Source organism: Hylobates moloch, unplaced genomic scaffold, assembly GCF_009828535.3.
Source record: "Hylobates moloch isolate HMO894 unplaced genomic scaffold, HMol_V3 SCAFFOLD_18, whole genome shotgun sequence".
In the NCBI taxonomy this organism is placed as follows: domain Eukaryota; kingdom Metazoa; phylum Chordata; class Mammalia; order Primates; family Hylobatidae; genus Hylobates; species Hylobates moloch.
Window position 1 is genome coordinate 56,875,869 of NW_026652293.1, and position 13,698 is coordinate 56,889,566.

Sequence of the window (13,698 nt, forward strand, 5' to 3'; positions counted from 1 at the left end):
TACCAACCAAAAAAAGTCCAGGACCAGATGGATTCACAGCCGAATTCTACCAGAGGTACAAGGAGGAGCTGGTACCATTCCTTCTGAAACTATTCCAATCAACAGAAAAGGAGGGAATCCTCCCTAACTCATTTTATGAGGCCAGCATCATCCTGATACCAAAGCCTGGCAGAGACACAACAAAAAAAGATAATTTTAGACCAATATCCCTGATGAACATCAATGCAAAACTCCTCAATAAAATACTGGCAAACTGAATCCAGCAACACATCGAAAGGCTTATCCACCACGATCAAGTGGGCTTCATCCCTGGGATGCAAGGCTGGTTCAACATATGCAAATCAATAAACGTAATCCAGCATATAAACAGAACCAAAGACAAAAACCACATGATTATCTCAATAGATGCAGAAAAGGCCTTTGACAAAATTTAACAGCCCTTCATGCTAAAAACTCTCAATAAATTAGGTATTGATGGGACGTATCTCAAAATAATAAGAGCTATTTATGACAAACCCACAGCCAATATCATACTGAATGGGCAAAAACTGGAAGCATTCCCTTTGAAAACTGGCACAAGACAGGGATGCCCTCTCTCACCACTCCTATTAAACATAGTGGTGGAAATTCTGGCCAGGGCAATCAGGCAGGAGAAGGAAATAAAGGGTATTCAATTAGGAAAAGAGGAAGTAAAATTGTCCCTGTTTGCAGATGACATGATTATATATTTAGAAAACCCCATCATCTTAGCCCAAAATCTCCTTAAGCTGATAAGCAACTTCAGCAAAGTCTCAGGATACAAAATCAATATGCAAAAATCACAAGCATTCTTATACACCAATAACAGACAGAGAGCCAAATCATGAGTGAACTCCCATTCACAATTGCTTCAAAGAGAATAAAATACCTAGGAATCCAACTTACAAGGGATGTGAAGGACCTCTTCAAGAACTACAAACCACTGCTCAACGAAATAAAAGAGGATACAAACAAATGGAAGAACATTCCATGCTTACGGATAGGAAGAATCAATATCATGAAAATGGCCATACTGCCCAAGGTAATTTAGAGATTCAATGCTGTCCCCATCAAGCTACCAATGACTTCCTTCACAGCACTGGAAAAAACTACTTTAAAGTTCATATGGAACCAAAAAAGAGCCTGCATTGCCAAGACAATCCTAAGCCAAAAGAACAAAGCCGGAGGCATCACGCTACCTGACTTCAAACTATACTAGAAGGCTACAGTAACCAAAACAGCATGGTACTGGTACCAAAACAGAGATATAGACCAATGGAATAGAACAGAGACCTCAGAAATAATACCACACATCTACAACCATCTGATCTTTGACAAACCTGACAAAAACAAGAAATGGGGAAAGCATTCCATATTTAATAAATGGTGCTGGGAAAACTGGCTAGCCATATGTAGAAAGCTTCCTTCCTTACACCTTATACAAAAACTAAATTCAAGATGCATTAAAGACTTAAATGTTAGACCTAAAACCATAAAAACCCTAGGAGAAAACCTAGGCAATACCATTCAGGACATAAGCAAGGGCAAGGACTTCATGTCTAAAACACCAAAAGCAATGGTAACAACAGCCAAAATTGACAAATGGGATCTAATTAAACTAAAAGCTTCTGCACAGCAAAAGAAACTACCATCAGAGTGAACAGGCAACCTACAGAATGGGAGAAAGTTTTTGCAATATACTCATCTGACAAAGGGCTAATATCTAGAATCTACAAATAAGTCAAACAAATTTACAAGAAGAAAACAACCCCATCAAAAAGTGGGTGAAGGATATGAACAGATACTTCTCAAAAGAAGACATTTATGCAGCCAACAGACATATGAAAAACTGCTCATCATCACTGGCCACCAGAGAAATGCAAATCAAAACCACAATGAGATACCATCTCACACCAGTTAGAATGGCGATCATTAAAAAGTCAGGAAACAACAGGTGCTGGAGAGGATGTGGACAAATAGGAACACTTTTACACTGTTGGTGGCACTGCAAACTAGTTCAACCATTGTGGAAGACAGTGTGGCGATTCCTCAGAGATCTAGAACTAGAAATACCATTTGACCCAGCCATCCCGTTACTGGGTATATACCCAAAGGATTATAAATCATGCTGCTATAAAGGCACATGCACACGTATGTTTACTGCAGCACTATTCACAATAGCAAAGACTTGGAACCAACCCAAATGTCCATCAATGATAGACTGGATTAAGAAAATGTGGCACATATACACCATGGAATACTATGCAGCCATAAAAAAGGATGAGTTCATGTCCTTTGTAGGGACATGGATGAAGCTGAAAACCATCATTCTCAGCAAACTATCGCAAGAACAAATAACCAACACCACATGTTCTCACTCATTGGTGGGAATTGAACAATGAGAACACATGGACACAGGAAGGGGAACATCACACACTGGGGCCTGTTGTGGGGTGGGGGGAGGGGAGAGGGAAAGCATTAGGAGATATACCCAATGTAAATGACGAGTTAATGGGTGCAGCACACCAACATGGCACATGTATACATATGTAACAAACCTGCACGCTGTGCACATGTACCCTAGAACTTAAAGTATAATAAAAAAAAGAAAAGAACCAGTCTCCTGCATGAACAGATTCTTACCAACTGTGTTGGTAACGAGAGATCCATCCCTAATGGGGTATGGGCCTGGGGCCATTATAATGTGTCACCTGCCTTCCCTCCCTTCCCCTCACCTGGGAAAAATCATGTTTGGTCAGGTGAGATGACCATACTGGAAAGAAAACTCAAATTTGAATCCCAACTCTGTCACTACCAAGGAGACCATGGGAAATTCAGCCTCTCAGAGGCTTCACTTTCTCATCTGTAAAATAAGGCTGTAGAACCTACTTTGGAGGGTTGCTGTAGTAATTAAAGAAGATGGTGTATATAAAGCATAAGCATGTTTATTGCAGCACTATTCACAATAGCCAAGATATGGAATCAATCTAGGTATTCAACAATAGAGGGAATGGATAAAGAAAATGTGGTATGTAAACGCCATGGAATACTATTCATCCATAAAAAAGGATAAAATTTTGTCATTGATGGCAACATGGATGGAACTGGGGGACATTATTTTAAGGCTTATTTTAATAAGCCAGGAATAGAAAGTTAAACACTGCATGTTCTCACTCATATGTGGAAGCTAATATAGACTGATCTCTTAGAAGTAAAAAGTAGAAAAGAGGATATTAGAGGCTGGGAAGGGTAAAGGGTGGGAGAGATTTCTTAAAGAATATAAAGTCACAGCTAGATAGGAGGAATAAGTTCTAGAGTTCTGTACCTCTGTAAAATAACTATGGTCAACAATAATATATTACAGAGTTTCAAATCACAGGAAGGCAGATATTGAATGTTCTCAACACAAAGAAATAATAAGTATTTGTGATGATGGACATGTGAATTGCCCTGATCTGACCATTACACATATATGTATTAAAACATCACTATGTATCCCATGGATATGTATAATTATATACCAATTTAAAAAATAAAATTAAAAATAAAACGTAGGTACCCAATCCGTATGACAGACATCTCCTTAAAACACTGCAGTCTTGTTGGGGAAAGGAAAACAAGGGCAACATGCAGACCAGGAAGAGGGATACATGCTGGGGTGGGCAGGAACACCAAGGGAGGCTTTGCCTTCAGTGACTGGGGATGGGGCCAGGTTCTAGACAGATGTCTAGGGATGTTCCTCCTTCTCCTTCAACTGCTGCCTCTCTGAATCCCTGTCCATCTTTGTCAGCATCCCCAAAATACCTGACTTTGGACAGGCAACTCAATTCACAATGCCCCATAGAGAACTCAGATTCAACTGTACTGACAATATTAATTGTGGCCAAAGCAATGATAAGGTATGCACTAAGCCAATCAGAAATGTGGAAGGAAAGAGTACCCATGTGCTTTCCTTGTGTGTAGATGATTAACAATGGAACCCAAATGTCAGTAAAAGCAGTAAAAGGCCAGAAAACATGGTTCACATACACCATGAAATACTATGCAGCCATAAAAAAGAGCAAGATCATGTCCTATGCAGCAATATGGATGGAGCTGGAGGCCATTATCCCAAGCAAACTAACACAGGAACAGAAAAACAAATACCTCATGTTCTCACTTACACATGAGAGCTAAACAATGATAACACGTGGACACAAAGTGGGGAACAACACACACCAGGAATTACTTGAGGGTGGAGAGCGGGAGAGAGGAGAGGATCAAAAACTACCTATGGGGTACTAGGCTTGTTATGTAACAAAATAATCTGTATACCAAACCTCCAAGACCCACAGCTTATCTACATAACAAACCAGCACAGGTATCCTTGAACCTAAAATAAAAGTTAAAAACAAAAAGTCCGGGGAAAAAAATCAGCTGAAGGAACTCAAGTGTGAATATCCATGGGCAAAGGCCCACCTGGGAGAAACTGGGACTACAGATGTGCACCACCATGCCCGGCTAATTTTTTGTTTTTTCGTTTTTTTGAGACGGAGTCTCGCTCTGTCACCAGGCTGGAGTGCAGTGGCGCAATCTCAGCTCACTGCAAGCTCCGCCCCCTGGGTTCACGCCATTCTCCTGCCTCAGCCTCCCAAGTCGCTGGGACTACAGACGCCCGCCACCACGCCTGGCTAATTTTTTGTATTTTTAGTAGAGACGGGGTTTCACCGTGTTAGCCAGGATGGTCTCGATCTCCTGACCTTGCGATCCACCTGCCTCGGCCTCCCAAAGTGCTGGGATTATAGGCGTGAGCCACCGCACCCGGCCAATTTTTTGTATTTTCAGTAGAGACAGGGTTTCATCATGTTGACCAGGCTGGTCTAGAACTCCTGGCTTCAAGTTGATCCACCTGCCTCAGTCTCCCAAAGTGCTGGAATTACAGGCATGAGCCACCGCAGCTGGCCTGAGAAATGCAAATCTTAACCAGACTACCTGTCTAAAGGTTGTGGAGAGCATCAGGAAAGACAGAGGCACTCATGGCCAAGTGACTAAAGAAGACAGGCAAGGAAAATGGAGCTGCCATCGGGCCTCCCTTTCATGGATGAGAATTGCCTGCTTGGATATGCAGGTAATAAATAATAACATCGAGCGAGTGCCTGGGGCTGGCCATCAGGTGTAGAATGTCTCAAGTGTGTCATTTGTGCCTACATCTCCCTTTCAGATCAAGGAACCTCTCCCTAGAGAAGCACCGCAAGGTTGGATGAGCTTGTTCTTTGCATTGTTAGGTGAATCTCACGAAGACAAGCCATGTTCCCCTCCACTCCATGGCCAGATCTTGAAGCCTTGCTCTTCTGGGTGATGTAGGTTGGACCCAGGATTTTGAGCCAGAGCCTGTGGCTACATTGGTGGGTGACTGCTGTCAGAGCAAGGAAAAGCATCCCAGGGATGGGCTCGACTTACAGAGGTAGCTTTGTTTGTTTGTTTTTGTTTTTGAGGCAAGTCTTGTTCTGTAGCTCAGGCTAGAGTACAGTGGCACGATATCGGTTCACTGCAACCTCTGCCTCCTGGGTTCAAACAATTCTCATGCCTTGGCCTCTCAGAGTAGCTGGGATCAGGGCGCGAGCCACCACACCTGGCTAATTTTTGTATTTTTAGTAAAGACGAGGTTTTGCCATGTTGGCCAGGCTGGTCTGGAACTCCTGGCCTCCAGTGATCCACCCACCTCAGCCTGTCAAAGAACTGGGATTACAGGCATGAGCCACCTCACCCAGCCCAGAGGTAGCTTTTGAAGGTACATTAAATGTGCAGTTTCAATAATCCTTCTGCTTGACCCCTCTGCTTCTCTCCCACTCAAAGGAATTGACTGGCCAACTACAGAGGAAGAATTTCCTGAAAAAGTCTCCTGCTCAGGCAGTTCATTTTAAAAGCAAGTGCTGCTCTGTGGAGGCCCCATAAGTTCTCTTAAGGACCTTATGCTGGGATTAAGAAGAGCCCAGCAGTGGTTTTAAGGTGTTCTCAGAACCTGCTTGTTTAAGACTCTCACTTACACAAGCTATCTGACAGACCTATGGGACTCTAGCTTCATGAAAATACTTTATTCGCTTAATATGGATTTATCTGAAGTTTACTTGAAACCAAGTGACCAATGCAACCAGTGACTATTCTCAGAGCTGCTCAAGAAAAATGATTAGATAAAAAGAGAAAGGGTCTTCTTCCACCTTACAGAGAAAAGCTCTATTAAAAAGTCCTTCACACAGGAAGGGGAACATCACATTCCGGGGACTGTTGGCGGGGGGGGACAGCATTAGGAGATATACCTAATGCTAAATGACGAGTTAATGGGTGCAGGAAATCAACATGGCACATGGATACATATGTAACAAACCTGTACATTGTGCACATGTACCCTAAAACCTAAAGTATAATTTAAAAAAAAAAAAAAAAAGTCCTTCAACATTAAAATCTCATTTAATAAAATTTTAATTAAGTCTGCAGCAGGCTCCAGTTTAGTCTCCAAAAGCACACACCCCCTGCAAAGAGGAAACTCAAAGAAGAAAAGAGAGTTGTCTTTCTGCACAAGGAACATGTTGTCTATACCCAAAGGTGTTCAAGGAACACCCTGAATCTACCCAGGTGCTGAAGCTCCTGCTAGAGGGATTTGGCTTTTAAAAATATCATAACCGCCTGATATGGTTTGGCTCTGTGTTCCCACCACAATTTCATCTAGAATTGTAATCCCCATGTGTTGAGGGAGGACCTGGTGGGAGGTGATTGGATCAAGGCAGCAGTTTCCCCATGCTGTTCTCGTGATAGTGAGGGAGTTCTCATGAGATCTGATGGTTTTAAAAGCGGGGGTTTCCCTGTGTGCTCTCTCTCTCCTGCCACCATGTAAAACATACTTTGCTTCCCCTTTGCCTTCTGCCATGAGTGTAAGTTTCCTGAGGCCTCCCCAGCCATGCACAACTGTGAGTCAATTAAACCTCTTTTCCTGATAAACTACCCAGTCTCAGGTAGTATATTTATAGCAGTGTGAAATGGACTAATACACCACCCTTCCCAGGAACTGAATCCTAAGGGAGGAGGAATTTGGGTGCTGTACAACATTATCTTATAGCCTATGTAAGACTCTCACCCAAACCAGGAGCTGAGTTCAATTAGTTACTTGGTTCTCTATTTAAGAAACAAGACCAAAAACTCCTACCTAGCTAGTATAGCCAATGCCATAAGGGCTGAGATGAACTCTGCAGCCCAAAAGATGGTTAAGTAAGGAAATATTTTCATCAATGATGACAATGGATTTTGGCAAGACATGGGTTGATTCTTCTCTCCTTTCTCTCATATAATACTTGTTCATAATGTAAATGAATCCTGAATTGATTTCATTTTAGTCTCTTTAAGATGTTTACTTTTTAAATGTGCTAATTCTTTATGATGTACAAACCGAAGTTCATCACCACACAAAGTCAGACTGCTACTCCTTGCAGCAAGGGCTTCAGTGAGGATGCAGCATTTTTTATGTCCTGAGGACCTATGTGTTGAGTAAGTGTTTGTAAAGTGAATTCAGGTAAAGTCAATCTTGCTTCACCTCTGTCTTTTCTTATGAAATGTAGGAAAGGGGTATATTTACTCTGGAAAAGTATCCCCAAGTGGACATAACTGAGTTGGTTTTGGAAAGGAAGCGGCCAGACGGTGGCCAGCACCCTGGCCTTTAGTCACTGTACTTACTAGGTCAGCAGCCCTGCGCCCACGGGGTGTATTTTCAGTTCTTTGCCAATTCTAGAGTCTCCTCTCCACCATATAGGTCACCTCCTCTGTTCCCTGGGCCATAGACATTTTCACCCATGCTTGGGGTCATGCAGGCTCCAGTCTTGCAGAAGCAGCTTGAAGAAGCACAGACATCTCTCAGGTTGGAGACTTTGGGGGCCATAAAGTGAATTCATTCAGTTCTGTAAATTCAGACCTCTATAAATTTAGTTCACTTGGAAGAAGCAATTTGAACTGGAATAAGGGGGCCATGTGAAAGGGGGAATGGCTGTACATGTTGCAGGATGAGGTGGGAAGAGGGGGATCTGTGCACACCCAAGAGAATAGCTGCCCAATACCACCTTGCTTCTGTAGAGCACTCTACTGTCATAAAGCATTTTAATGGATATGAACTTCGTTTTTAAAAAATCTGCATCTCAGACAGGACTGACCCATGGCGTGAAAGGAGTCCAGGTAACAGTGACAAGCCCGGGGGCTGCAACAGGTCTTTCCCTAAATTGTCATTTAACTCTGGGAAGGCTCTTACCTTATTTGAGACTCAGTTTCTCTATAGGTCAAACAAAAACTAAATCGGAATGAGGGCTTGAATTATTATGATTTCTCTGAGTTCCTTCAACTACAAACCTGGATGATGTCATTTGTTGTAACAAGGTACTCTTGTGTAACAGATTAGAGTCGGGCTGTTGTGACATAAAGAAGGTTAGACTCAACCTTGTAAAGGAAAAATAATGCTGTTTTAGGATTAATTCCAGCCAGGCTGCTTACTCATCAACTGTGTGACCTTAACAAAGTGAGTGAGCCTCTCTGAGCCTCAGTTTCCTAATCAGGAAACAATAAGACTTATCTTGTAGAATTGTTGTGCATGTTAAATGAAATAGTGAATCTGAAAGCACTTTTAAACTTTAATGACCTATAACAATGTGATAAATTATTATTGTTACTATTATTACCACCATTCCAGAAATTCATTAGCCTTCTAAGAATTACCTGGCAAGGATAACAAATGAATTCAGCAGCCCTTACTACTTGCCCAGCATAAATCCTAAGCAGGGAGCATGGCTATTTACAAAGCAGGAAAAAGACATTCTGAAAGTTTAGCTTTTTCACTGCTGTGTGACATCAGTGGTATAGACTTCTAGGTCTCCCTCCAGCCCCCTATAAACCACATAGAATAAAGAAAGCCTAGAGTGTTAACAGTCATGACTTTCTCTACTATCGGGGCAACACAAACAATCTCTTTATACAGATCTTTCAAAGACCAACAAAATTACCATTCAAATTAAAAATAAATATACCATTGTACTTAGAAAGGCAATATCTGCTCTTCCAAACTTCCACAAATGATTGGAGCACATCACGACTGGAATCCAAGGACCTGAACTGTCCTTTGGACACACGTGGTCTTATTTGAGGTTGCCTAATAAAAAAGCTGACTCCCTGCTGCCATGCCTATGTACAAGCCCCTCCCTGCACATCTGGGGCTGAGTGTTAAGAACTGTACATGAATTCCATTAAATAAATAGAGAAAAAAAAAGAATGATACATGCAGACCAGTACAACAGAAACCCCCTACTCTAAGGTGATTCTCACCCCGTTTCTTGGAATGACTACATAGTACCTAGTTATGCATAGGGTTGGAAAGAAGCTTAACAGAAGGCCTTCATCTCTGGGCAATATTTAAGAAGCCTATTTTGGTTTTCTCTGTTCTCTGATGTTCCTAAGCTTGACTGTTTTTAAAGCACTGGGTGACATAGGCCATAGGTTTTGGCAGGGAAGTCTACATATATATATGTATGAACCAAGTAAACTTTAAATAGAATCTCAGGGAAACCACAGCTTGCATAGGCTGCATGCAAGAGGAAAAAATGAACTTATTTTTAAAAACCTTAAGTTTTATTATATTTATTATGGCTTTTTCTTATCCCTTGAAAATAAAAGCAAAGATAGCACGTACTTTAAGAGCAAGACACCATCTTATCCATCCTTTACAATTCCCAGAAGGAGGAGCAAAATAGGCACTTATAAAATGCTTATCATGGCCAGGTGCCGTGGCTCATGCCTGTAATCCCAGCACTTTGGGAAGCTGAGGCAGGTGGATTGCATGAGCTCAGGAGTTTGAGACTAACCTGGGCAACATGGTGAAACCTCATCTCTACAAAAAATACAAAAATTAGCTGGGCATGGTGGTGCACACAGGTAGTCCCAGCTACTTGGGAGATTGAGGTGGGAGGATCACTTGAGCCCAGTGGAGGTTGCAGTGAGCCAAGATTGTGCCACTGCACTCTAGCCTGGATGACAGAGGGAGACCCTGTCTCAAAAAAAAAAAAAAAAAGCTTATTAAATTATTTAAAAAGTAAAAAGTTTCATAAAGGAAATATACACTAAATCATGACAATTGTTTCCATATTATTATAAAACCTTCACTCCAAAATAAAATCAGTGTTAAGAGAAACTGAAACTAATTTCAAATGAACTCAATGAAATATAAGTTCTGTGCTTCATGGAAATTTGGGACCAGAATTAATTCTTGATTCATGCCTATTCCAACTTCAGCCCTGCTGGTCTTCTGAGATATATCATCAACAATTTGACATTCTAATTAGTAAAACTCCATGCATTTTTAAAAAGTCTGAAAGTATCTACGTAAAGTAAAAACAAAAAAAAGTATATAAAGTTGTTTTTAACCAACAGATGTGGGGTAATTGCTAGCAGTAAATGAATATCTTTTCACTACCAATACATTTAGGGATAATTGTTAGAAATAAAGGTCTACCTTGTTAATCTGTCACTGCTTGTCACAGTTCTTTCTTTTCCTAAATGAATCACATCTAACACAGAACTGATAAGTAGTAATTGATTTAATCCTCTGAGTAATGCACATCTTCTGTATGACTAAATACCGTTTTTGCACCGCATATTTACTGCACATTTTATTGAGTAACATGAAAATGAGTGCTGAGTTGGCAGCCTAATAATAAATACCCCTAATGTTATCTGAGTTGCTCTCTTGCATTGACAAAAATGGTGATAAATTAGATTGTAATTGAGGTAGAGAAAAAAGACTATTACTTCTAATGCAGAGATTAATTAACCCTCTATCCCAACCCTCATTACCCACTCCTGCTTTTTGGTCAGCATGCAGGTGCAGCCCTGCATCAGAGAGAAGAGCCCAGGGTATTGAGCTGTCACACAGCCATGCACCCCTGTGGCTGTGCAACTTGAGCCACATGAGTGGCTTCCTTGGAGAAGTAAGCACTTTACCTTCTTGCACACAGATGGAACTATCACTTGGGATCCAGCCTAGGGTTCCATTAAAATGCTTCAAACACAGTCTCTTTGTAGCGCCCTTCAGCTTGAATCCGTCTTGGCAGTGAAATCGGGCTACAGAGCCTTCAAAGAAAACCCCTCCGCTGGGGGTCCTGAAGCCATTCTCGGGAATGCCAGGGTCAGCACACATTTGAAGGTCATCGAACCCTACATCAACAAAGAGAGGAAAAGGTGCCTGTGAATATGTTCTCTCAATGCCAAGGGCCTTCCTACATAAATGGCAGACGCCTTGGACACTCCAGTTACCCCACCAACAAAGCCAAGGACATTCTAGTGCCCATTCCACTCTGCTTTTAGCTCTTTGCTCTGAAAAGCACTGAGTAAAGTTTTCTGTTCAATGGCTAAGTCAGCCTTTCAAGGAAGTTACAGTAGGAGGGAGAAGGAAACAGACAAAAAGGATTTCACATGACAAGTGCCACAAAAGATGTACAAAATGCTGAAGAGAGTTGAGGAGGGAAAAGTAGGTGGGAGAGATTCAAGGAGATGGCATCTGAGCCTGGCCTTGAGGAAGGGGTAAAATTTCAAGACAGAACTCTATGCAGGGAGGCATGGGTGGTTTTCTAACAGGAGAAATGGCATGAACAGTGAATGGCTGGGGACTGGGACATGGCAGCATGTGTTTAGGGAGCAGCAAGTGGAATGTAGTTATAACCCAGGGTATATGGTACGGGTGGCTGGGAATGCCCTTCCTCTTCCTCTTCCCCCTACCCCTATCTGCCAGGGGAACATTCACTCCTCAAGACCTATTCAAGTTTCTCCTCTACCCGGCTGCCTTTCTTAATTTCACTCTCTGCCTGCCTCATCCCTACTTTGTTCCACTGCTATAGCGTCAACACAGCTCTGTGCTGAATTACCTGCAGAACAGCTGCCTCTCATCCCAGGCTGTGAGCCCTCCAAGAACAAGTCCTGTGACTCCATCCTGACATCCCCAGAATCTACCACAGTGTCTTCTGTAATCAGTGCTCCATACCAGTTTGCTGAATGAATAAATGAGGTTGGAGGACAGCAGCTTGAGAGACTGACTGAAAGAGAGAGAGCCCAGAAGCTCAGGCAGGAGAGCAAGCAAGGGTGTGGGTAAGGGGTGATGGGCTGAGAGCAGTGGAGACACAAGGAGGATGCTGGTGTCTGGGACACTTGGATTCTGGGCTCCCCTTGTCAACTGACTGGATGTTGGAGTGAGGAGGAGACCTAAGAAATTTTGTGCCCAGACAGCTGGGATGAATGCAGATAAGCAAACATGGATGTCATGAGCCACGGCTAGGATAAGGGAGGGTCTGCTGTGTGCGTAATGCTCCTAATGTGTCCTCACTCTGAATGCTCCAAACTTGGGACACTTGAGTTCCAGGCCCCCCTTTTCAACTGACTAGATGTTGGGGTGAGTGAAAGATCTAAGAGATTTTTGTGCCCAGACAGCTTGGATGAAGGCAGATTTCTGAAACAAATACTTATGTCATGAGCCACAGCGAGGGCCAGGGATAAGGGAGGGTCTGCTGTGTGCATAATGCTTTAACCGTGTCGTCAAAGGGAACAATGCAAACACCAGAACAAGAAACTCCTGAGCCCTACAGAAACATTCTACTCCATTCTCTTACTCACAAAATCAATAGACAAATCCTTACTGAATGGGTAACAAGAACAAATATACATAACTCTATGTAGATGGGGACTGGTGTGCCCATCCGTCCCCACCCCCAGCACAGCCTGCTGGTGCCAGGACAGGCTGGACACCATCAAGATGTGATGGGGAAGTCTCAACCCAGACCTACGACACAGTAAGTATCATTGGGGCTCTTGCAAGGTTTACCTGGTTTCCAGGTGATGCCCAGATATCAAACTCATAAGATATCTGGTTTTCTGTAACATACTGTGCTTGCAAAAGTTCCTCAGCTGCAGGTGAATTCCCCCACCCCAGCTTTTATGTGCTTGTGTAGGATTCACTGGCTTCCTTCCCCACCTGACTTATGATGCTAGACCCTCTATCAGTGTTGCTGTGCTGAAAGCCACACAGCACAGGAGGCATGGCACTGGCAGGATGTCCAGAAGTCATTGTTACAGTGCTCACTTTGTGCAGAGGTGACAAAGAATTGGGGTGAGGGAAAAGCCATTCGAAGGCAGGCAGGAGGAGGGCACAGCATCCACATCTGACACTTGCACTTATTAAGTAGGAGCAGGTCTGATATTTTACCAAACTGATGATGCTTTTACAAAGGAGATAGCATCCAGCCTTCTCAGCCCTCCTGCTGCCACTCTGTTGGGACTGAATACCCCCATAGTACAAGTTGTGTTGTAGCCCAGCAGAGGGGTATTTGAAAGTCATTAAATGATAGCTGCATGTTTTTAATTTTGGGGAAAGTATACTAATTATCAAGTGGTTCCCAAATGATGAATGTCAACCATTTCCTTTCATCTGGAAGGAAGGGCAATCTCATGCCCATTCTATTGCTGCTAGTTTTTCCACTTCAGTGCCACCATGAATATTGAAACATATATTTATGAATATCATGAATATTGAAACACATATTCATGATGGTACTGAGCCATGGGTTCCAGGCTCCCCTTATCAACTGACTGGATGTTGGGGTGAGGAAGAGGTCTAAGACATTTTGTGCC

The 13,698-nt window shown here is 42.6% G+C and overlaps 1 protein-coding gene across 4 annotated transcripts in view; it reads right to left on the minus strand.

Moving 5' to 3' along the window:
* SUSD4 (sushi domain containing 4) overlaps positions 1–13,698 on the minus strand; it is a 156,147-nt gene that overhangs the window by 70,244 nt on the left and 72,205 nt on the right. For all 4 annotated transcript variants that reach the window (XM_058430610.1, XM_058430609.1, XM_032136667.2 and 1 more), the window contains exon 3: positions 11,023–11,235. In XM_058430610.1, the coding sequence (XP_058286593.1) occupies positions 11,023–11,235 (213 nt within the window). The remainder of the gene's footprint in view (positions 1–11,022; positions 11,236–13,698) is intronic.